The sequence below is a fragment of the Vigna unguiculata genome, chromosome 1 (genome assembly GCF_037176805.1).
Source record: "Vigna unguiculata cultivar grain cowpea cultivar isolate G323 ecotype 2 chromosome 1, ASM3717680v1, whole genome shotgun sequence".
Classification (NCBI taxonomy): domain Eukaryota; kingdom Viridiplantae; phylum Streptophyta; class Magnoliopsida; order Fabales; family Fabaceae; genus Vigna; species Vigna unguiculata.
Genome location: NC_140792.1, coordinates 40,542,106 through 40,566,725, shown reverse-complemented (window position 1 = coordinate 40,566,725; position 24,620 = coordinate 40,542,106). Strand labels below are relative to the sequence as shown.

At 31.0% G+C, this 24,620-nt stretch overlaps 2 protein-coding genes across 3 annotated transcripts; one reads left to right on the top strand and one right to left on the bottom strand.

The window, feature by feature from the left end:
• The first annotated feature begins 2,515 nt into the window (after positions 1 to 2,515).
• On the top strand, positions 2,516 to 7,426 carry LOC114184864 (putative ADP-ribosylation factor GTPase-activating protein AGD6). 2 transcript variants are annotated; one of them, XM_028072235.2, is made up of 4 exons: positions 2,516 to 3,542; positions 3,656 to 3,745; positions 5,954 to 6,557; positions 6,975 to 7,426. In XM_028072235.2, exons 1-3 carry the CDS (start codon positions 2,769 to 2,771, stop codon positions 6,554 to 6,556), a joined length of 1,467 nt encoding a protein of 488 aa, XP_027928036.1. In that variant the 5' UTR covers positions 2,516 to 2,768; the 3' UTR covers position 6,557; positions 6,975 to 7,426. The 2 variants fall into 2 exon arrangements, with proteins under 2 accessions (XP_027928036.1, XP_027928030.1); XM_028072229.2 differs by having other exon boundaries at positions 2,518 to 3,542; positions 5,954 to 6,591.
• Positions 7,427 to 12,210: 4,784 nt separating this feature from the next.
• On the bottom strand, positions 12,211 to 16,563 carry CHX20 (cation/H+ exchanger 20). The gene is made up of 4 exons (XM_028085938.2): positions 16,279 to 16,563; positions 15,152 to 16,168; positions 12,777 to 13,730; positions 12,211 to 12,678 (listed from the first exon to the last, which is right to left on the bottom strand). The coding sequence occupies exons 1-4, from the start codon at positions 16,456 to 16,458 to the stop codon at positions 12,280 to 12,282; spliced, it is 2,550 nt and encodes an 849-aa protein (XP_027941739.2). The 5' UTR covers positions 16,459 to 16,563; the 3' UTR covers positions 12,211 to 12,279.
• Positions 16,564 to 24,620: the final 8,057 nt, after the last annotated feature.

Sequence of the window (24,620 nt, the reverse complement as noted above, 5' to 3'; positions counted from 1 at the left end):
TTTCAAACATAAGGGAGTTGGAGGAAGATGAAATTTCTAAATTGGACGAATTGATTACTCATTTTCCATCCACGAATCCATAATAGTAACAATGAGAGTTTTATGAACTATGAATGATAAAGAAATTACTACACGTTCTCAATGTGCCAACATTAACAACTTCTTGGATTTGAAGTTAGCAAAACATTATGAGATGTAAGGTGGAACTTATCTCTCTAGTATCATATGGGATGAGATTGTATATAATTTCAAGGTAGTTGCTTGATTTATACATCAAAGATTTTGATTGAAGTTTGAACCAAGTTATTTTCACTTTTGATGTTATGGTCCTTTTTTTATGTTGTTGTGGTTTGGTGTTAAGAGTTCAATCAATGTATACGTTAAGACTCATTACATCAAAGCTTTCAAAATAGATTAACACTGATTATCAATACAAAACTTTCATTTTGATATTGAAGAGCATTATTACATATTTAAAGAATAACGAAAACTTATTATTTTAGTAAGAAAAAATCTTGTGTGTGATTTTAATTATTATTTTTTCAATTGAGCATGACTTTGAAAAATTATTAGTAAATGTCAACAAAAATTGATCATATAGAAAAAGCAAATGAAAATTTAAATATATCTTTTGTTTCATCATCACATTCAAGGTATTGTTTTTTTTGAAGTTCCGGCATAGTTTTATTCTTAAAAAGTGCATTGAAAGATTGAAGGAGGAAGATGTATTTAAATTGTTATTGAACAAGCTCCCTATACAAGGTCTAAGGGGACAAAGGTTCATCCTCAAAAGGAGAGCTAAGAGAACCCTTGTTCCATTAGGGTATGTTCATGTGTGAAAATTGATTTGAGGGCAATGAAGATGATGAATTTGAGTGGATTAGAGGGTGAGTGAAGTTTGTGTTGTTCACTTTAAAATATTTAGATGTGAAAGTGAGTGAATTTAGAAGTAAAGTCTAGGAAAGATTGTGAGTTATTTGCCTAAAAGATTTAAATACACATTTAATCCTTTAATATGTCTTTTAAGGACAAACAATGATGAAACTTTGGACTTCAAAACGGTCAATACCTCGAATGTGATTCTAATTGACCCTAACAATGTTATCTCAACTAACTTGAGGATTTAAACATTGGTACCGTTTGTGAAAACGAAAACTCCCATAGCCTTCAAATGAGAATTCATTCATGTACAACAAATAATCTTCAAGACTCTACACAGACAATATTTCAAATGTAATAATTTATCCTAACCATATTTTATTTAATGGACAATATTTCAAATGGAGGTTAAAACACTTCTATTAAATTTCAACATAATAGGCTAAAGTGACATCACTTTTGAACAAGAAAGGGATGCGTTTCAAAAATTGAACAGTTTGGTTTATTCACCCAAAAACTCCCCTAAATGATTTAATTCAGTTGTTTATGATACTTGTGGGTGAGAAAGTATAATAGTTTATGTAAAACATGCTGAGGGGCTAACATTTATAACATAAATTACGAAACCAGAGTCTAATTTGAATAAAGAAAAAATAATACTACAACATCTAATAAAACACATTATTATTATTTTGAAAATTTGCAATTAAGTTTGTTTCATAATACTTTTAATTTACGTATTTAAATTTTTTCTCAAGTCACGTTAACACTTTGCATAAACGCAAATATATTTGTGTTGGTCTTCAGTACAAGTTCGTGGATTCAAAATTGTATATCCAACTCTACTTCAAAATAGATCATATGATCATTAATATTCTAAATCATGGAAATAACTTGAGGAAGTAATGTTTCACTAAGAAAGGTTGGAGTAGAAGACAAACACAATATATTAGAGAAAGGTCTTATGCACAAGTGCTTATGGAAAATACACTACGACCAAGCTAAAAATTGAAAAAGAAGTAATTAGTTTGAAAGAATAGTTGAAAAAGAGTAGGGTAAAAGGTTTGACCAACCCAACTATGTTTGATTATGGAACCATAGTATAAATTTGATTGAGCATCAACCTTTAAATATCAAAATGGACAATTAAAGAAATAAGTAATGATTTAGTATTCTATTGCATATATATTAAATTCCATATTATATATTTTTTAGTATATATACACACATTCCTTAATTAAATATTTTTGAGTTATTCAATTTTGGAAAAATTTAACATGTAATTTGAAATAGTATAGGTTATAATTTAAACAATTAAATTACAAAATCTAAATGATTAATATAGTATAATAATTGAAATCTTTTATTTAAAGTTCCTTGACGCTGTCGTCATCACAAAATCCATGTTTTCAGTTCACAATACAGACGACAACACAGAAGCATACGCAGGACAGAGTGCCTCGCTTTCTCTTCGGTATTACCAGTTAGAAACAGAAAAGTTTATTTATTAAAATGATTTTGGTCCTTTTAAATTAAGTATCACGTACGCGCTTAATTATTTTCCTTCGGTAATTGTTTTTGGTGAAAGGTCTAAAGAAATATAATAGGAATTAGAGTATGGTAAGAAATATAAAATTAGTAAAAGAGGAGTTTGCAAAAGAATTATAGCGCACCGAGTCAGCATCCAATAATCCCGTCCCAATTTGACGGTGTCGGTGATTCACCAAAATCCCTCTTCCGTTCTCTCTCTTTCTCAATTCCCAACCCATTATACCCATTCATTCATTCCTTCCCAATCTCTTTCTTTTCTTTCTCAAATTCCGTTTCTTTTCTGTGCACGCTCCGTTTCTTTTCTGTGCACGCTCCGGTTAAAAGGAAAACAAATTCCGATGGCTTCGCGGCGGCTCCGGGACCTCCAATCCCAAGCGGCGAACAAGATCTGCGTCGACTGTTCCCAGAAGAATCCGCAATGGGCGTCGGTGTCGTACGGAGTATTTATGTGCTTGGAGTGCTCCGGCAAGCACCGTGGCCTCGGGGTTCACATCTCCTTCGTTCGATCCGTCACCATGGATTCCTGGTCCGAAATCCAGATCAAGAAGATGGAAGCTGGAGGCAACGACAAACTCAACGCCTTCCTCGCGCAATACGGCATCGCCAAGGAAACCGACATCGTCGTCAAGTACAATTCCAACGCCGCCTCCGTCTACCGCGACCGCATCCAGGCCATCGCCGACGGTCGCCCCTGGCGGGATCCCCCCGTCCTCAAGGAGACCGTCCGCTCCGCCTCCTTCTCCAAGGGGAAGCCGCCCCTTTCCACCAGCAACAACGGCGGCTGGGATAATTGGGACACGGACGACGGGTTCGGATCGGCTCGGGGCGGCTCTGATCTGCGGCGGAACCAGTCCACCGGCGATGTCAGGGGTTTCGGCGGAAGCGGGAGCGTGTCGAGGTCGAAGTCGACGGAGGATATGTACACGCGCGCACAGCTGGAAGCCTCTGCTGCCAATAAGGAAGATTTCTTTGCGAGGAAGAGGGCGGAGAATGACTCGCGACCGGAGGGGCTTCCGCCATCGCAGGGTGGCAAGTACGTCGGGTTCGGATCTGGCCCCGCCCCGAGCCAAAAGGCTAATCCGCAAAACGATTATTTATCTGTCGTTTCTCAGGTTACCATCGTAACTGTTTATTTTACTTTTTTGAATGGGGAAATTGTCTGTTAATATTAATATATATGGTTGAGACATGTTCTATTAAATTGATGTATTTTCTGTGTGTTTAGGGATTCGGTAAATTATCGTTGGTTGCTGCTTCTGCGGCTCAGTCTGCTGCCAATGTTGTTCAGGCCGGGACAAAAGAGATCTCTGCTAAGGTAATTGTTTTGTTTTTCTGCTTAAATGATCGTGGACAAAACTTAGATATAATAATTTCATGTATTAGATTATAGGCATTTTTGCTATCTTAGTTAGCCATTTGAAAAACGATATAATGAAGAAATCCGTGAGATTAAACGGTATTCAGAACAGAACCATATGCAGCGAGGGGTTACTGATTTACGACATGCTGAGATTTAACCCATAGCGTAAGACAATTTCCAAATTCTTTCTAGCTAGTTTCATGCAAGTATGTTTACAACATAATAATTGACTATTATTTAAATCATACATCTGTTTTTTATGGTAAGATAGGGGATGGGATCCTGTTATCTTGTTCAGGGTATAGAATCTTTGAAGTTTATAACAAAAATACTCAATCGGATAAAAATACTCTTTAACTTTTCCGTGTAATTATTTTTGTGTCATTTTCTTAATGCAAGTAAGACGGTATTAAATACTATTATTTATATATAATACTATGCAAAAAATAATTCAAAATTTTGAAAAATTATTAGTTTGAAGCAGAAAGAAAAAGTTAAAATGACTATTATTTTGAAACAGCAGGACAGTATTTTGTTCATACTCATTTACAAAGTATTTTCAAATATGGAAATTAACATGTGCTAGTACCTCCATGTGAAAGGATCTGTGCAACATGCTTCTGAAATTCGAAGACCTTTTTTCTTTCTCTTCATATTTATTCTTAAGCTTGTTTCAGAAATATTACATTTTCTGAATTCAGTTGTTTTTTGGATAAAATTGTTTGTAATTTCAGTTATATGCATGGGAAAATAACTTAAGTTTGTAAAAACTTTTTCCTTTTTTTTGAAAAAAGTTGTTCTCATAAATTTAAAACATTGTAGCTTATGATTATTTTTCAAAGGTTACTTTTTCCCTCTCAGCTTAATAATTCTCTTTTCTTGTATGAAAGCTGTTTTTTTCTTCTTTTGTTAAACGAGATTAATGATCTTAAAACCACTATTTAAAATATTTTACTAAATAAAGTTTAATTCTCACTGTAATCAATTAAAGCTAAAATTAATTTTAATTACTGAAATAATTTAAAATATATGTATAAAGGATATTGGACCCTGCCGATTGTAACTCACAGAGTATTGTTGTTATTGTGACCCTTCATACTTTATGGGATACATTTAAGTAGCACCCAGCCGTGGCCCAGCTTCATACTGCTGAAAAATTAATACATTTCAGATTTAATTTCACCTCTCTTTCCCTTCCAATCCACTCATTTCCACTCTTCCAAATTCATCCTCTAATCCAAACTCAAGTTATACTTACTGATAAAAACAATCATTCTATACATGCCTAATACAACACTACTACTGGATGATTAAAATTTAAGAATGTGATGTAGCTTAAACCTTATTATTACCCATCATGTATCAGAAAATAAAAAACCTTTCCATTTCCATCTGTCAATTCTTTTACTTTAAACTATAATTAAAATTGACAAAAGACATGTCATTTCAAATTCATTACATTCTCTCCTCCCCCTCTCTCCCCACTTTTGCACTGGAGCTTTTCTTTAAAGGTATTATCTATATTTTAAGTTTAAGTTATTTGGGAAGAGAAAATTGTCGTGTCTTAGATATAGTTGATTTTTTCTTTCAACCTACATTGCGGATGCCTTATGAATAAAATTTATCGATAACTGCTTTCACTCTTTTGGCAAAATTTTATGAATAAAATTGATTGGTGGTAACACACTTTTGGAAAAAAAATTATGAATGTAATTGATTGGTAACTGTTTTCATTCTTCTGGCAAAATTTTCTGATGCCTGCTTTTGCAAATCGTTCTTGTAAGAATAGTATTATGATTGAGCTTTGCTTGAGGTGACCTAGTGATTGTAGGTGCCGAGGGACCTAGTGAGTAGAACATGTAGAATTTGACGTTTTTTATTGGGTGTCAGAATTGCTATTGAAGTTTGCTTAAATCCTATTTTCTGGGCTTTCATACTGCTATCATTTGTTTTCGTATGGGGATTGAGTCATGAGGTTTGGACTTTTTGGCATGTGTCATTGGGCCAAGGAGTTTTATATATTGTGAATCTCTATGGTTTATTCTGTTCGAAGAAAGGTGGAAAAAGGCGGGAATATGATTACTTTTCAAACTTCTCCCAGCAATTTTGTTATTTGCGTCGGTGGTTATTCAGTTCCCGTATTAACTGTATTTCTTGTTTCAGGTAAAAGAGGGTGGTTACGAATACAAGGTCAATGAAACTGTAAATGTCGTCTCTCAGAAGACATCAGAGATTGGACATAGGACATGGGGTATAATGAGAGGGGTCATGGCAATGGCTACGCAAAAGGTTGAAGAATACACTAGAGATAACCCCAATTCGACAAATGAAACTGATAAAAACAACGGTTTCTATCAGGAGAATAATCGAGACAACAAAGGCTGGAATTCATCTTCCAGAGAAGGGCAACACTCTACAGGTGGACAAACTAGTTCTTATAATTCAAGCTCTTGGGATGATTGGGACCACAAAGATTCTAGGAAGGAACAGCCACAGCCACAGCCGGCTAAAGGATCACCTCATCAGTCATCAGGTGGGCAATCTGATGCTTATAACTCTAGCTCTTGGGATGATTGGGACCATGAAGATACAAGGAAGAAAGACGCAGCTAAAGGATCAGCTTCTCATAGCAATGATGGTTGGGCTGGTTGGGATAATGCCAAAGATGATGGATTTGATGATTTCTATGGGAATGCATCTAATAATAAAGCTGCTGGTCAAAATGAGAAGGCGGGTGTTGCCTGGACAGGAGGAGGTTTTCACTAAGGTTTGTATCACACGGTTCTACTCGAGGGGGACAGGTAGGTAGATAAAACAAAAGAATCCACTCAAAATTTTCAATTTTGTTTGAATGACTTGCATTTAGAAACATTTTTATTACCGCAGTACGGTTGTTTACTAGAAAAGTAATCTCCACACAACCCAGAATCTTCTTTCTGAGCCATTAGAAACATTATCTCCCATGGCCAATGCATCAATAATTACCCTTTTTAATTTTAGCCAGCATCACTTCCGAACTTTTTGACTTCCCAATTTGTGTGTTGGAAAATGAAGTTTTGTATGTAATATGGTCAGCATCTTTATATTTGAATTCGTTTTTTTATTTATCATGTGTTATTACTTTTAATGTTTAAAATCTTTGTTGTAACTCTGATTTCAACTTGTTGTATATATCTTGAACCAGGTTTGACCTTATCTCTATCATCAGGATCAAAGTTTTGTTGTAAATGACAACAATACAGTGGCTATTGGATGATGGCATGCGAGCCGAGCAGGGATGCTGTTTAACCTATTGTTGTGACCTGATTGTCAATTATAAGTTCGTTGGTCACTACTGAATTCATGCCCCATTTGTGCTGGAAGAATGATATTTTTTGAGGTTAGCCTAGTGTCTTGCAAGTCTTTCCTTTTCATTTTTCTCCCACCCTCACTTGTGTAATTTTTATGCATTCTTTTGGGGACTTCTGTACGGTTGGAAACGTAGTTATATATGTACAAGTGTCTAAAGAAACAAAAGGGCAAATTGCCCAAATTTATATTTACTTCTACCTGGAAGTGTGATGAAACATTATTGTGTCACCAGAATTTCATAATTCTTGAGTTTATAACAACTAAATTTGCCTTTTTGTGGTTTTACTTGCTCTACATTGAAGACGTGGTTCTTGTATTTGTCATGATCCCCCGTGTTGATTGCATGCTTCATTCTGTATACATGTTTGATAACCTTTTTGTTCCAGTTAAAAGTCTCTACCAAAATTTGGAGCAGATATTCAAAATATGTATTATGAAGATTTATTACAGTCTCTCATCTCTGTAGGTTTCTTTTATTAATTTTGATCATTAGAAAATAATTTTAGGTTCTATATTTCTCCTAATTATTTTTTGGCATGATGAAATCAGTTTTGCTTTATTAAGAATTTGTTTTGATATAATGAAAATCCACATTTCGTCCAATAATCTATTATTTCATGTATCAGTCAAATTCATACCAGGGTATGATATTCTTTACTTTAGTCTCGAGGAGATGAGACAAAATTATTAGTATACAATTTTGTATCAATGTGAATGGTTCAATAACAAAAAATAAAATATCTATAATTATATAAAATTTCTCTATCTTAAGTCGATGAGGTTAATAGGTGACCTAATCCACATACACTAATCTAAATGAGTTGATGAAATATTGTTTAGGAGTATATAAGATCAGAGACGAAGTGATAAAATGTTAAGGAGGAATACATTGATATTCTGAAGTCAAAAAAATATTAAATTTATTTTACATAAGATTGAATTTTAAAGTTGGATGTCGAAATAATACACATTTATATCAAGCCACTTACCATAAATAAATTTAAAACAGGATATTGGAATGCTGTATAAATCAAAATCACATTACTTATAATTTTAATAAGTTTGAGGTTTGATGTTGAAATGATGTATAACCGAGACACTTATATATCTTTAGAAGTTGCCCAAAGGTTTGATCATATGAGCATCAAAGATCTTGAATTGGAAGTTCAATGGTTGCAATCAAGAAAACAAAAAGTGAACATCAACAAACTGTTTTAAACAAAGAAAAGTTTCTCTCATCTCTAAATCAGGAAGTGACTGAAGAATGGATTTTTAGAGATCTTAACTTGTTGGATGGATGTTAAAGAGAACACTTGATTCCTTTTATAAATATGTACTATTTATTTAAACTGTGGTATTTCATTTGCCTAATAAATTTAAATGAACTATATTATCACGTTATATAATTTTAGAGGAATCAAATAATAAGTTTTTTTTTTTTTTTTTTTGTATTCACTGAAAATTTTAAGATTGCTACTTCATCTATAACAAGGTTTCTAGGACTTAAATTCACGCAATTGTTATTCTAAATTTCAGCGTAAAAAAAAGTGCATTTATGCATTGTTCTCATTAAGAATCCAAAAAGAATTCTAATTGCTTAAGCTTTCACAGACTATTTTCTATTGAAGAAAAGGAAAAGAAAACGAAAAAGAATTTAGTTGATTTATAAGTTTATTTAAAAAATTGAAAAAAAAAGTTAAGTGTTTGTATAAAATAACATGAATACCTTAATTTAAAAAACCAGTATACAAAAGTAATATTTTGTTTCGTAGAGGAGAAGAAAATGAAAAATAAAAGGGAGAAAGTAAACAAGGTCAAATACCATGCACATTTATAATCAAATTTTGGTTTATATTCTCCTCATTTAAATCCTCACGGCCACTGTTCGTGCTACAACAATCCAATCTTTATTATTGATCATAATTTTTTTACCATTTCACAATAATTATTAAATATTTCTCATAAAATATTTGAATATTTGGTTGTAAGGATAGCAAAATGATCGACTCGACCTGTTTTGGCCCTTGTCAGTAACTTCTCAAAAATGGATTGAATAGATTAATTCGTGATAACAAAATATGCTAAAATAAAATTCAATCGCTAAAGATGCTTATGAGTAATTTCAGCCTTTTAGAGATCAAGTTTGCTGGTCACTATAATATTTCTTTTTTATAGTGAATCTTCAACAGTTGTAAAATTATTATGTTTGATGAGTGGTTTTTGAATTTTTATTAGACAATATAATAAAGTATATGAAACATGGTATATGAAGATTGTGTTAAATATTATTTTACTTAAATAGATTATTCATATTTTATGTTGTTGTAATGGAATAAAATATAGATTTAACTTTCAAATATTGATAAAGGTGAAAGTGTGAGACTATCAACATCATCTCGGTGGATATTAACATTTATTTTTAATATTTATATTCATTCAAGTTCGTGTTAGTTTGGCGAACATTGATAAAAAAAAAAATTGAAATAAATACTTAAATTAAATAAGTATGTTTTACTCTAATATTTAAAATTAGATAGTTGTTTGAGAAATTACATTGGGAATTTGTAACCGATGTGAATTGAGATTAAGGGTATGATGTGAATAGTGTTTACCTAGAAAAGTAATACTATATTGTGTAGTGGTAGAATGCAATGCCGACTACTCTATTACTATACTCAAATAGAAAATATATCAAGTTGAGTAAATAATATTCCTTACCTTTGCTGTTTAAGTGTTGAAAGGACAAATATGAGAAGTGGAATATCATTGGAGTCTAGATTCAATGTATTTTGGTTTCTTTCAAAAATCAAGTATCCACGTAATGGGTTGAATGAGATGTGTGTATATATGTAATGCTAGTAGATGTTGGTACGAGAGAGTAATATAATATGTGATGTCAATAAGTTTTGGTATGAAATAGAAAAACACTTGAATTGGTCATGCAAGGTATCATTAAAAATTCAAGTGTGAGTTTAAGTCTCACATTGACTAAAAATGAGAAAGTAGAGCACTATATAAGGATAAAGATCCATAAATTCATTGTCTTAGAGTTTTAGGTTGAGATTGGTTTTAATGCGTGATTAGACTTAGGTCTCATTGGTATTATATTTTTCCAGTAAAACTTCCTCTATAAAATGTTTATTAGTTTGATGGAAGAAAACAAATTATTATTTATTTATTTTTCATCATGAAATGTTTTTGAATTAGTAGTATGTTTTGTTGTGTGGTTTATATTCTAGGAATACCCTATGAGAAAAATATTTTATATATATTATGTCTAAATTAATTTGTTTAGTTATATATAAAATAAATACGGATTTTGCAAAATACTTATAACCTCCTAAAAATGTTAATCTTCATTCAACTTGATCAAAATATATTATATTTCTAGTGTGAGACGAAAAATGTTTAATCATTGAAGAGGGTTTTAATTTATTTAATGGGAATCCTTATCTTAAAGTAAAATAGTAACGGGTAGAGCTGAAACTAGGGTTTTGCATAGAAAAATGATTAAATTATAGTGATGACATTGCTAGAATAAATTAAGACATAATTTATGGAAGATTGGGTATTGAAATTGTTGGAGAAGAGTGAAGTATGTGATGGTAATGCATCACATGCTTTGCATGATATGTGATAAAATAGTAAGAAGTGGAAGAAGCAAAGTGATAAAGTATAAAGCTTAGTAAAATTAGTTTCCATTAAACATTTGCTTATTTTTCGTGTGTTTGAATAACTTCTATAAAAAATAAAGGCTTGTTTATGAAAAAAAAAAAATTGCAGTAGAATATCGGGAAGATAAAATAAGTATACTTATATTATAATTGTCCTCATAAAATTTTTTTAAGATCTATTATTTCTTATTTAATATTAAAGATTTCTATTTTTATATTTTTTATTCAAAACATTTAATTTATATGTACTATTAGTACTTTTTTCATTCATTTCCAATAAAAAAATTTACTTTTTTCATCATCTAATATTTATTATTTACTATTTTTATTTACTAATTATAACTTTTTCTTTACTGTGTAGCTGTTACTTATTAATTACTATTGTATTATTTATTATTTATCTTTTAATACTTATTATGTATTATTTAAATTTATTTATCTCCCATTCATTGCTTAATATTAATTATTTACTATTTATAATTTACTATTTGGGATTTCTTTTATATATTAGTTTTATATGTAACTTTTATCCTTTTTTATACTTTAGCATGTAGTACAAAAATTTAAATTAAATATAAGCTATTTTACCGTTCTTAATAATCAAAATTTAGTGAACAAGTCACTTTCATATCCAAATCATCTATAAAAAAAATAGTTATATAAAAATCATAAATTATTCCAACAAATCTTGAAAACCACCAACCTTATATGAAAATCAAAATCTAGTAGTCAAGTCATTTTCGTATCCAAGTCGGATCATAAAGGTATCAAAATCATTTTTTTATTTTCCTTATAATGTTCATTCCCACCGATAAAGTTGAAAGGATCATTTTTCTCGATTAATTCCAAAATAGATGATAAAACCATAAGAAAAATAAGAGAAAAAAATATCTATAAAATAAATAGAAACTTTCTCTCATTCAAAATTTGATGGAGTAATAAATGCTTTATATTAGTTATTGGTGTGATCATAATTTGAAAGAGATAAGATATGACCTTGAGAAAATTAAAAAGGGTGTTTTAAAGTAAAATTAAAATTTGAGGACCTATAATATAAATTGTGATAAAAGATTGATGGAAAAACTTAGTATTTAGATCCTTTCATCAAAGGAGGTTTTCATTATTGTCTAAAAAGAAAAAGATAAGATGCAAGTATGTAGTCAATTTACCCATGGAATTGAAAGAATTGAGAAGAGAAGTCTATGCTTAGTGGAATAAAAAAAATTATTTTCTGAATATTTGAAATGGGAGTTGAATTGTCGAAATAATCTCACTTTCCTTTTATTTTTTTATTTTTTATTTTTGATTGTGTTATTTTAATCCAAATAATTTCACTTTCTTTTTTTTTCTTCTCAAATCTATTCCCCAAAAACCATCTTAAAATACAAACAAAAGTTAAGAGAGAACGTTCAAGTGTTGTTTGAGATTTTTCCAGTTTTTTGGTACAAATAATGAAAATATATATTACACTGCATTGTCATTGCCAATTGAAATTCCTACTCCATGAGAAGATTCACCACGGTTGACCATGCCATACTCATCATGAACCTTGCATATTGGAGCATCATCTACCAGTGTCACATCATGTTGTTGAATAACCAATATAGATGACAACACTTCATGTTCCGATGAAGATAAAACATCCCCAATAGGACCTAACTCAGCATGTTCTGGTTTTCTTTCCGCCAACCCAGCCACCATGTTCGATGGAAATCGACCTTTTCCAACAATTATGAGATCGTAATCCCCACTTTTCCCTATTACCAGCACGTCTTCCACAACGTCCTCACTAAACTTCTCAATGTATTCCACCATGTCATTCAACTTGCTTTGAAACTTCTTAATTGCCTCCTCATCCAACTCCTGTAATTCATTAATCAAAGTACGATAATGTCAAACACATAACCAATAAAGAACACAGATGTTATTTTAAGAATGTTCGACATGAGCCTGTTAATTACCTTTTCTTTCTGGCGATTCATTTTGGCAGTGGAGAAGCTGTAACTATCGTCATTGTTTTTGTCAGGTGAGAAGCTTAACACAATGTTATTATCATCCAACACACCTTTTTCCATAAACCTTACAACACTTACTTTAACTGTTGGGTGTTCAAGCATCTTATTCCCCAACTCTAGAGCCTCACGATCGTCTGGGCCACCGAAGAAGATTATGCACACTCGTTGCGAAACAATTGAATCTGGGGTTGGAGTTTGAGTTTGAGTCTGAGGCAAATTTCCATATCCACGATCCACAACCACCACAACTGAGCAAGGTGCATTCTTAAGTACCTTCTGGTTCACCACTCTCCATTCGTGGCCTGCATTTTCTTCCACTTGATATTTCTCGTTCTCCTCATTCACTTCTGTTCTCCACTGTTTGTGGAAGGGCAAAATAATCATGGTCACCATTTTCTCCTCCGCCACGTGGCAGATGTCCTCGTGCATGGTGGAGAGAGAAGAGATGGTGGTTGTGGACCGAACCATGACTCGGCCCAGTTGACTGTAGGCTTGAAAGGCTCCTGCAATTCGGTCGTGCCACTGGTCACGATTGGAGCGGCTGAAGAAAGGGAAACCATTCCTGCGAGCACGATGAACCATGATGATAGAGGATGAACGCTCCGTGAGCTCAACAAGGTGCATCATAAACAACTTTATCAAGGATTTTTTTGTGCTTCGAGTTGATTCAATTAAATTTATGATAGAAGGGATATTGCTTGGCCCATGGAGACAGGCCAAGACTCTGAACTTCTCAACCATTTCCTTCCCAGATCCCCGAAAGCTGTCACCCAGCTTCCGCCGTGTTTTCGTTGAGTTTCCTCGTGCTGGTTTATAGATTGCCATAACTATTGGTGTTGTGATGAAGGTTGTGAATAGAGCCATAAGTACTAAGATTGCAAACATTTCATCGTTTAAAACCTGAAATCTCAAAATGAAACCATGTCGTTCTTGTCATTAAATTGGATAATTAATGAAGAAGAACTCGACACTATATTCTACAATTCACATCAATTTAACAATATCTACTGTAAGTAAAAGTTAAGCATAGTAAGGGATGTGATTAAGAATAAAAGAAATAAGTTAAACATGTACAAAAATTTGGCCTGAACAAACAAAATGGAGACCTAATATAGGTATGATCATGATCAATGTCTGTAACATCTAAGAGATATTAATCAAAGCATTCAATTGGTACTGTCCTATATGTGTTATTTATAGACGTGTGTTATTTATAGATGGCAGTGGATTCATTGTCTTTTTCCTTATTTCGGTTATGCATCATGTGCATTTCTTTATTTGCAAGACCACTTTCACATTTCTTGATAAGAGTTCTGACTTCCATAACTCTACACCTACTCTTCCAGAGAAGTAAATAGTAAAACATTAACTGGCTTTAGCATCCTAAATTATCACCGAATCTTGTCTGCTTTTTGAAAGGTGTATTTGTTTTTAGTTGCTCGTTGTGCCCAAGGAACTCTAAGGTTATAAAATGTCACGAAATTTATAGATACCGTATACTTTTGGGTCCACGGGGGAATCAATATAAAGTCTTTCTTCACCAGGTTATGGTTTCAGGAATCAACGAAAATAAGTTAAAACGTAAACGACACATGCCAATTTGGACCAGTCACAGTTTTGATCAAACTTCCCATCTGATACGACTTGGACTTGGCCACTCAACCATAACAACTCTGCAACAAAACTGTGACGACAGCAATAAAATACATTTGGGGTTTGAAGATTCATGTTTTGAAATATTTTACATGTGCGTATTCATTTTCCTCATCTATTAACCCATACGCGAAAAAGTCAAACAACTTGCCTGTATAGAGGGGGTGGCTATTCAAGTGAAAGAATTTGGTATACCTACAAGGTATTCGTAGTTTTATGTCATGCGTAACTAATCTTCTTTCTATTGGACTAAAATAATGTTTAGTCATGATTCTATCTATAAACCAAAGATTCACCCATCGTTCTAGATTAAAAGAGACAGGTGATGAAAAAAAAGGAAGAAAAAGCTAAACATTCTTGCTCACAATGTTATTGCATGGTGTTGTGGGGGCAATGGTATTTTATTTGGCCACGTGGTATATAGTTAGCAGCCTGACGTATACGAAGTATTGATGTTGAAAATTTTATATTATATGTACAAGGTATACTTTTAAAGCGATATAATTTTAATGGAAGTTTAACAAGAGTAAAAGATCTGTCCTAACGTGACAAATTGAAAATTCTGATTGAAAGAGGAGTTAATATTTAATAGGAGAACATGTGTATGGAGCAAGATTAGTGTATGTGAACATGAGTATATGTAAAAAAAGTAAGAAAAAGAAAGTGACCTTTTTTTCCTTTCCAATGTTGAGTACGATGAGTTCAACGAGGCCTTTGGTGTTCATGAGGACGCCAAGTGTGAGCGATTCTCTGGCGGGGATCATGCAGAACATGGCCACCGCGAAGGTACCGAGAATCTTCCCAGCACAAGCCGTGGCTATGACCAGAACCAGAAGACCCCATGCGGAAGCGCCACGTATGGTAGTTACGTCGGTTTTCAACCCGCTGGAAGCAAAGTAGAGTGGGAGCAACAAACCTAAAACAAAATCCTCGATTCTCTCTGTCAGCTTCTTCGCGAAGTTTCCCTCCTTCGGAATCGTTAGCCCGAACACGAAGGCCCCGAATATGGAGTGAATCCCGATCAGGTCCGTCATAAACCCCGACACCAACACCCCCGCCAGCGTCAAACAAACATAAACCTCGTCACCGGCGTCGTTCTCGCCCCTTCTGGCCACAACCTCCATCGCCGGTCGGACAGCCACCATCATCAAAACCACGAACGCCAGCCCCGAAAGAAGAACCCACACCGATATCAGAGGACTCTTGTGGGAACCACTTCCGTTCCCCGCCAAAGCCACTGCCAACGCGAGCAGAATCCACGCGACTACGTCATTGAACGCCGCCGCCGCCATCGCGGTCTCCCCCACTCTCGTGGTGAGCAGCTTCAGCTCCGCCAGGATGCGGGCCAGCACCGGGAATGCGGTGATGGAAAGCGCCACGCCCATGAAGACGAGGAACTGCGCGAAGCCGGGTTCGTCTGCGCCTTCAACTGTTTTCCGGAGGATGACGGCGACGCCGATGCCGCAGACGAAAGGCAGAGAGATCCCCACGGCGGCGATGCTGAAGGCTCTTTTGCCGCTCCGGCGAATGGAATGGAGATCGAGCTCCAAACCTACGAGGAATAGGAAATAAAGAAGACCTATGCTTGCCACAGATTCCAGCGTTGGCGTGCTCCATGAAGGGAATATACGATGCAGATAACTTTTGCTTCTTCCCAGTACCGATGGGCCCAGCAAAACACCACCCTTCACAGATTAAAACTAATATTAAAACTAATCATGCGGACAAAACAAAAGCTTAATCAACGCAGAGTTGTTTGAAATTAATATTATAAATTGGAATGAGTGGGACATACCAGAATCTCAGCTATGACTTTGGGTTGTCGGAGAGGTTTGAGAAGTAAAGCGAGGGAGCGAGTGACGATGAGGACTAAGGTGATTTGAACTATTAGGAGTGGGAAGGCATAGTCCAGAGGATTATCACCTTGCCACACTCCATTAGAGGATGTTTTGATGGATGTTATGTTCAACGGCATGGTTGATTACCGTCAAAGTTTCTATATATACACTATCCTTCAAAGCTAGTTGTATATTCAGAGCCTTTGTGCTACTGCCATGAGAACACTTTGACATGTGTGGGTATTTATAGAGGAGGAACAAGGTGACAGGTTCTGTTCCGTTTGGATTAAACTTCTGATGCCGTAGGTAGCTACGTTACTCTCACTCTGTTCAGATTCTTCCTTCCGCTGTTATTCTTGCGTGGCGGTAATCGGAAAAATCAACGTCTTTTATTTTCATTTTGAATTTTAAATTTACATCTATAATAAAATATCTTTTATCTATAACTACATTTGTATCTATAACTATTTTAGTATCTCTTCCTATTTTTCCTATTTTTATCCTTTCAATTATTACTTTCTAAACTTAAACAATTATTCTTAATAAAAAAATTTATTTTTCAATTTTATCATTTTAATCACTATTTTTATAAATTCAAATAATTATTTATTCTTTTATCATTTTAATAGTTATTTTTACAAATATAAATAATTATTCACAATAAAACAAAATTATTTCCAGATTATTACTTTTAAACTTTATTTTATCTATAATACTATATATATATATATATATTATAATTTTTTTTTCAATTTTATTCTTTTAATTATTATTTTTAAAAATAATTTATAAATATTTAAAAAATGCATTCACATAATCGTGTAATGTATGTATTTACTCTCTCTCTATATATATATATATATAGAATATATTTAATTGGTATTTTTTATTTTTTTCAGTTTTATAATCTTAATTACTGTTTTTTAAATTTAAATAATTATTCATAATAAAAGAATTATTTTTCATAATATAATAATTGTTTTTTGAATTCAAATAGTTACCCATTATAAAATAATTATCTACTCTTTTGTCATTTTAATAATTAATTTTTTAAATTTAAATAATTACTCATAATAAAAGAATTATTTATACAATATTACTAATAATATTTTTTTATTTCAGTAACTAAAATTTATTTTATCTATAACTATTTATAATATACATATTGTAAAAGAATTATTTAGTCTTTTATCATTTTAATAACTACTTTTTTCAAATTTTAAATAATTATTCATAATAAAAAAATATTTACACACAATATTATTTATAATATTTTTTGTTTCAATATCTAAATATTATTTTATCTATAACTATATATATAAATATATACACATTTTTTTTATCAATTTTACCCTTTTAGTTACTCTACAAAATGCATATACACAAGCGTATATATTTATGATAGTTCTAGATATAAAAAGATTTATTTAAGGTGAAACAAAACTAAACATATACTTTTGCAAATAAGTGTTTTGATTAATAATAATGTCACTCAAGTTATTAACATTAACTTATCTCGTTCTTAAGAAGAAAAAAAAAACTGAAAGGAGGCAGGCAACTAAACTTCTTTTATTACAATATCTTCCGAATTTTAAACTTTATGTTGAAGAATCAAAATATTCAAATAATTTTTTTTATGAATAATATTTGTTTAAGAGATATAACACGTCATCTCTAAAAAAATAATATCTTTTAAAATAACGTATGTTTTAATATTATATATATATATATATATATATATATATATAGGTTTAGAATTAATGTAATTCTAAAACAATTATTACTATTATTGCGTTTTATTTTATATTGCTGTATAAAAAAAATCAATCTAAGTGACGTAAAACACAAGTGCGTATTTTTTTTTCCATTATCGGTGGTGAGGTTTCGTTTCCATTATTGGTGATTGTAATGACATGAGTTCGAATTGTTCAAACTTCAATTGAGTTGAAAACTTTTGTATTAGTTGAGTTCAACTAGAGGTGAAGAATACATATATCTTATCCAAACCAAATATGAAGAATGCATATATCTTATCCAAACCAAATATGTACACACGTAGCAGTGAATTATTGCTCTATTTAATTAAATTGACTTCCAATATAAGATTGCAACATGTTATGTGTTTAAATTAACACAGAATTAAAAATTAAATATGATTTTACTATTCATATTTTGTAGCGAATTTTTTTTTTTTTCAAACTTTGATATATTTTTAATTATTAAATTTTAGAAATAAATGCATATAATTCTTTCAACCCAATCACATTTTTTTTCTAATATTGAAGTAAAAATATGTCTAAAGATATAATAAGTTAAATGTTAGCCTAAAACGCAGCTGACACATTAAAAAAATTTAACATATTTGAATTATAAGGACTATATACATTCATTTTTTAAGTTTGAAACCAAAATTTAAAATATAGATAAATTTTATTTTCGTCAGAACTAAAAACATATTTAACCCTTTCATTAAAAAAAAGAAAAAATAAATTATATTATTTACTTGACTAAAACACATATTTGCCTAATGCAAGACATTTCATCAAAAGTTAACTTTTAATACAATTTTAAAAGTTCAAAAATACCTATTAACAATATTGAAATAAAAAAAAAATTCTAACAAAATGAGTTGAAGAGTAGTTAAGAAGTAATGTAAAGATGAAGTAAATGTTTAAAAATAAAAGTGGTTTTAATAAGATGAAGTTATCAATTAAGTTTAAAAACACAGAAATAGAAGAGTTTAACTATTCTAATTTCATTTTACAAAACTTTAAAAAAAAATGAACTTATTTTTTTTACTTTTTCTTTAAAATTGTTAGTTGATCGTCCATCATTTTTAAAATATAAATTTATTGTATTGAAGTTATCATAGAATAGTAGATGTCATTCATCTTATCTGTCCTTTTTGTTTGATTTGTTCGTATGCGAATGAATTACATGCTTATAAATATGTGTTGCATGTACGGTTTACTGAACAAAGATAAATATCTGCTAATCTAAAGTCGTAATGATATCTTCAATTTGATATTTAGAATTTTCTGTTGGCATGTTCGAGCTCTTTGTATTGAATATGACTATTAGCTGAAATTTAGTTAGAATAATTGAAGTTGTTAATTTTAATTGAAGTTATTGCAGATTTTGAAGTTTCAAGCTAGGTAAATGCTTTTTTTAGGTTTGGAAATCTCCATAAAATTTGTAACTTTAGCCTTCTTATGAATTATATTTGAGTATGGATGGAGGTGTAAAACTCAATATAAGTTTTTATTTTTAATTGTTGTCATAATATTATTTATGTTTGAAGTTGTGGAGAGAACCTATTATAAATTCTAAAAGAGAAAAGAATTATATTATTATATTAATATTTTTTTATATTAATAATATTATATATATATATATATATATATATATATATATATATATATATATATATATAATAAAAAGTTAAAAAGTTTTCAAGGGATTTTTTTTCTAAAATTATAGAGGTTATTTATAGAAATTCATTTCATTCTCACTTTTCGATCTCTTTCATTCTTTTTTAGTAAATTAATCCCTTTTATATTTTCTCTTGAAGACCCAAAGATAAAGAAGCAATTAGTCTCAAGGGTTTTACCATACAAGTCAATCAATTTCATATTAGGTAAGTTCAAATTCTCATACTGTGATAGAGCAATTTTATTTTGAGTGCATGCAGTTTTCTCTCGCTACATGTGATTTTTCTATTTTTCTATATGCATCTTCATCTAATTGGGATTCTTAAACCATTCAATTGCTGATTGTAGTTTTTGGGTTGTAAATACAGGACCATTGTAAGTGAAGACGTTGTGCAACAGGATGAACAGTCATAAGAGTCTTCCAAGATGAGGGAAGTTAATCATTTAAATTGTTTTAAAATGAAAATTTATAACTACATAACCTTTAAATCATTTTGTGAAGTTTGATTTTATACAATTTTTTAGAGTTTTTAATGATTTGTGGTGTTTTGAGTTGTGTATATTTTCTTATGGTTGATGAATTGTAGAGTGATGACATGACTGAGTTGTTTGATGGTATGAATTGGGTCTGAATGAGAATTATATTGATGAGTACTAAAGGAAAACGATTCTTGGTGAAAGGGATAGGTGTGTGAATTTTGTGTTATAGAATGAAAGGAATCAAGATGATAAAAACTGATATGTCAATTTGTTATGGGTTCTTGTATCACTACCGACCAAATGTGATATAAATGTAATGTTGACATTGTTGAAAAAGAGTAAATTTGAGAGATTGGTATTACTGTAAATAATAATGTTGATAGGCTGAAGGAAAAATTCAATTGTTTAGAAGCAATTTTGTTACTGTTGCGTGTCCACCATTGGGCGGCTCCGAACACCGTTAGGCAATAGAGAGAGGTACTAAGTTAATGGTCTGGAGTTTTAGAAAAACTTTAAATTTTTGTTTGAATTGTTTATGTCCTCTTTGGCTTAGAAATGAAAAGTTTGGTTCTCAATTCGTATTCTAAAGGAAAAATATCACTATTTAGGATGTCAAAGTGTATTGAAAGAGGATTCCAAGAGTGAGACTATCTACTAGTATCTAACTCACACTAGAGTATGATGAGTATGATATCTAGGAGGTGAGAGTCGAAAGAGAGCTTCACATGGTAGACCACGGTATGATATGAAAGAGGATTATACTTAGAGAACTAGTGAAGTTAACCATGTCATAACTTATTAAGTTAGATTTTGTTTCATCTTAATTCCTTTCTAATGATGGTCTTAGAGATAATGAGTAAGTATGACAAGTGAGAAATCTCACGAGTATGTTCAATGCCTTAATCTTTCAAAAGTAATGTATATGATAGGAGTTGAATGTGCTAGTGCTTTGTAATGATGAGTGAAACTTTAGTAGTAATTTATGTAAAAGTCTAATAGTAAATTATTGAGTTTGTTTTTGTGGGTTGTCACCACTAAAGATTTTTTTAATATTCTTGTAAGTTTTTTTGTTCTATCCAATACTTTTCCTTTAAATGCATTAGCTTACTCTTTTTTCTTTTCTTTCCTTGTGTTGTATGTTTTTATGCGATGATCGTGTATGTAAATATGTGAGCATAGGTATGAACAGATGAGGTCACTAGCTTAGGAGCAAGAGCTAGTAAGTGATAGTTTAGAATAGTAATTAATTTAAAAGACGAAGTATTTGTCTTTCTTTTCAAAAATTGTATCAAACATACTTCTTATATTTTGAAGTACTTTGGAATGCTTAAGAAAAGTCACTCTGAAATACAATGTTAAGAGATTGTAATAATTTTTAAATTTATTCTATATAGATATGTACGAAGTATTGATATTATTAAGTAATTACTTAAAGTTTTTGAGTCCATCTTGGGATAGAGATTGTACACCAAAGGTAACATTATATTATGTAGGAATGAGCTGACAAGAAAAACTATTTAATATATATTACGTATAAATTATTTAGTATGAATATATATATATATATATATATATATATATATATAATTTTTGGATTTTACAAATAGTTATAATTAACCTTCTAAAATATGATTATATTTGTAGTATGAATTGAAGAGAGTTTTAAATTATTGAGGGAGTCATTATTTTAAAGTAAGATAGTAACGTGTAGAGGTGAAAGTAGGGTTTTTCATAAAAAGGGGATTAAATTATAGTGATGACATTGGTGATGTTGCTATAAATTAAGCCATAACATGTGGTTGGGTTGGGCTATGAAATGAAATGGTTGGAGGAGAGTGAGGTATGTGATTTTAATATGCCTGTCATAAAATAATAAGAAGTGTAGCTGAGTCAAATTAGCTTCTAATAAACATTTGCATATCACTTTGTCATATTTGAATAACATTTTTAGAAAGATTGACTTCTTTCTCAAAAAAAGAAAAAAAGGAAACATTTCCCGTGAAATAGCGGCAAGATAAAACAAGTAGACTTATATTATAATTTTCTTATTTACTATTTTAATTATTTCTCATAATTTATTATTCACTGTTTATCACTTATTGCCTATTACTTAATAATTAATACTGTATTGTTTATTATTTATTACTTAGTGTGTATAATTTAAAAATTATAATTTAATATTTAATATTTACCATATATTATTTATATTTCACATTTATTATTTATTAATTAATATTTATTGCTTATTATTTAGCGTTTGGTACTTATTATGTATTATTTAAATTTACTATTTCCTATCTGTAACAGTAATAATCCCAAAAATAGAATACAAGACTCTGAATTACAGTATAAAGTGTAATTACATTACTTTGAATTTAATTTTTTTCTAAATAAAAGACCATATGAATATTATTACAAAATAAAAGACTCTCTGTACACAAGATATAAAGATATACATTATACACAAGTATCTATTGTTCTTGAATTTCAACTCCAAACCAGCTTTCCTAAAGTCTAGCTTTACTGTGTCACCTGCACATTCATCTGCTAAGGGTAAGCTAGCGACAATTTCTAAACAACCAAAATCTATAATTTATGAACTATATAATTTACTAACATTCCTGTTGTTCATGCATTCTGATTTCAAATCAAATACATATAGACTTCAAACATACTTATTTTAGACTTGATTCTGAATTATTTAAGCATCAAATCGGATACTCATGCACATGTTATATAATTATGAAAGAAAATATTACATCTCGTTCAAATTTATCAGGTATTAATCCCTTGTCAAAACAGTGATCCTACGCTCCAAATTCTGTTATATGAACCTACATAAACTCTCACCACCTAAACTTCATTTTGTATATGAGTCTTTAAGTTAGAGATGGGATAACTTCACAATATGAATCTATACTCAATGCATAATATTATATTAACCAGTATAGCATTCATCCTTAGGAACACTATATTCATACAATACACAATTATAGTAACCTTCCAATCCAAACATTCCATTGTATAATCATATTGAACGTCATTTATATAAAGCATTCCTAAAAGCTCATATTTGTTGTTCTAAAGGGCTTGATGATATGATGAATCCTAAAATCTTAAGATTTGTATGTTCTTGCTTAGTCTAGAACTAGCTTGTATTTAGGAGTCTTTTAGTATTTTAAAAAAGGATATTAAAATAGGTTGAATGCTTTTGCATATAGATATGTGATCAATATATCAAATCTACTAAAATGACAAGGATTCAGCTGATTTCACTTATTTAAGTGAAATCAATCGATTGACAATTATTTTTAATCAACTTAATATATCAGTCAACATAGGCTATATGTTCTCTTTTTGTCTTTAAGGAGTGTGACTTTTGAAGTAAAATCAATCGATTGACAATTATTTTTAATCAACTTAATATGTTAGTCAACATAGGCTATATGTTCTCTTTTTGTCTTTAAGGAGTGTGACTTTTGAAATTGAGAAAAACACTTTGAGAAAATTTATTCAACACACTTTTTCAAACAGAATCAAAGATGTTGCAAAATGTGTAATTGTTCATGAGGTTTTGGAGTTGTGATTGTCTCCATCTTGATCTTAGAAAATCTTTGATTAAATAGGGAGAGTTAATCATTCAAGTTTTGTCATCCATGTATTCATTGTGTTGTTTAGTGTTTCTGGTGTGGTTTCAGGTTTGCAAGAAGGTGTTCTTGTTATGTTGTGTGTTCTTCTTGTGTGAGTCGAAAAGGTTGTATTCAGGTATATTTTTCTTCAAGAAATTGTTTATAAGGATCTTTTAATTTCTTGTGATAGTGGAAAGTCAAGCTCAGGTTGTTTTCTAACAGGATATAGCTCCTTGTGAGTAAACCGGTATAAAAACTCTTGGTGCACTAATTTTATCTTTTCTTCAAAGTTACATTTTTAAAGCAATTCATCGAGAAAGTTGATAAATGGTATCTTTGTGAGTAAATTCATTATGGTCAAATAATCATTCAACTAATCTAGCTATAACATCTTGATTGATCTTTGATAACAAATCACTTGGATCTATCAAAGGCTTGTTGTGTGATAAATATTTAGATATTCTATCATATTTTTAACTTGTTAATTATTCATTTTAATCGATTAAGATGTATGATCTAATAGTGGTGCATGCTTAAATCTCTAGGTCAATCTGAATCAAGCGAAAAATTCTCATAAATTTTAGTTGAACATTGGTTTTATCATAACCACACCAGTCATCCCCAAACATATCAGTGATAATAAGTAGGTTAATAAATCACAGAGCATATGAGCAAATACTCTTTTTCATCCATATCTCAAATCTACAAATGAATTATTGATTTAGTCATCTAATTTTTTTGTTTGGTTCATTTTGATCC

Excerpts from the sequence above, each read along its gene's own strand:
- LOC114184864 (XM_028072235.2), top strand. The coding sequence starts at position 2,769 with ATGGCTTCGCGGCGGCTCCGGGACCTCCAATCCCAAGCGGCGAACAAG. Across the intron at positions 3,543-3,655 it reads ATTTATCTGTCGTTTCTCAG|GGATTCGGTAAATTATCGTT; the intron begins GTTACCATCGTA and ends CTGTGTGTTTAG. Across the intron at positions 3,746-5,953 it reads CAAAAGAGATCTCTGCTAAG|GTAAAAGAGGGTGGTTACGA; the intron begins GTAATTGTTTTG and ends TTCTTGTTTCAG.
- CHX20 (XM_028085938.2), bottom strand. The coding sequence starts at position 16,458 with ATGCCGTTGAACATAACATCCATCAAAACATCCTCTAATGGAGTGTGG. Across the intron at positions 16,169-16,278 it reads AAGTCATAGCTGAGATTCTG|GGTGGTGTTTTGCTGGGCCC; the intron begins GTATGTCCCACT and ends TAATCTGTGAAG. Across the intron at positions 13,731-15,151 it reads ACATTGGAAAGGAAAAAAAG|GTTTTAAACGATGAAATGTT; the intron begins GTCACTTTCTTT and ends TTGAGATTTCAG.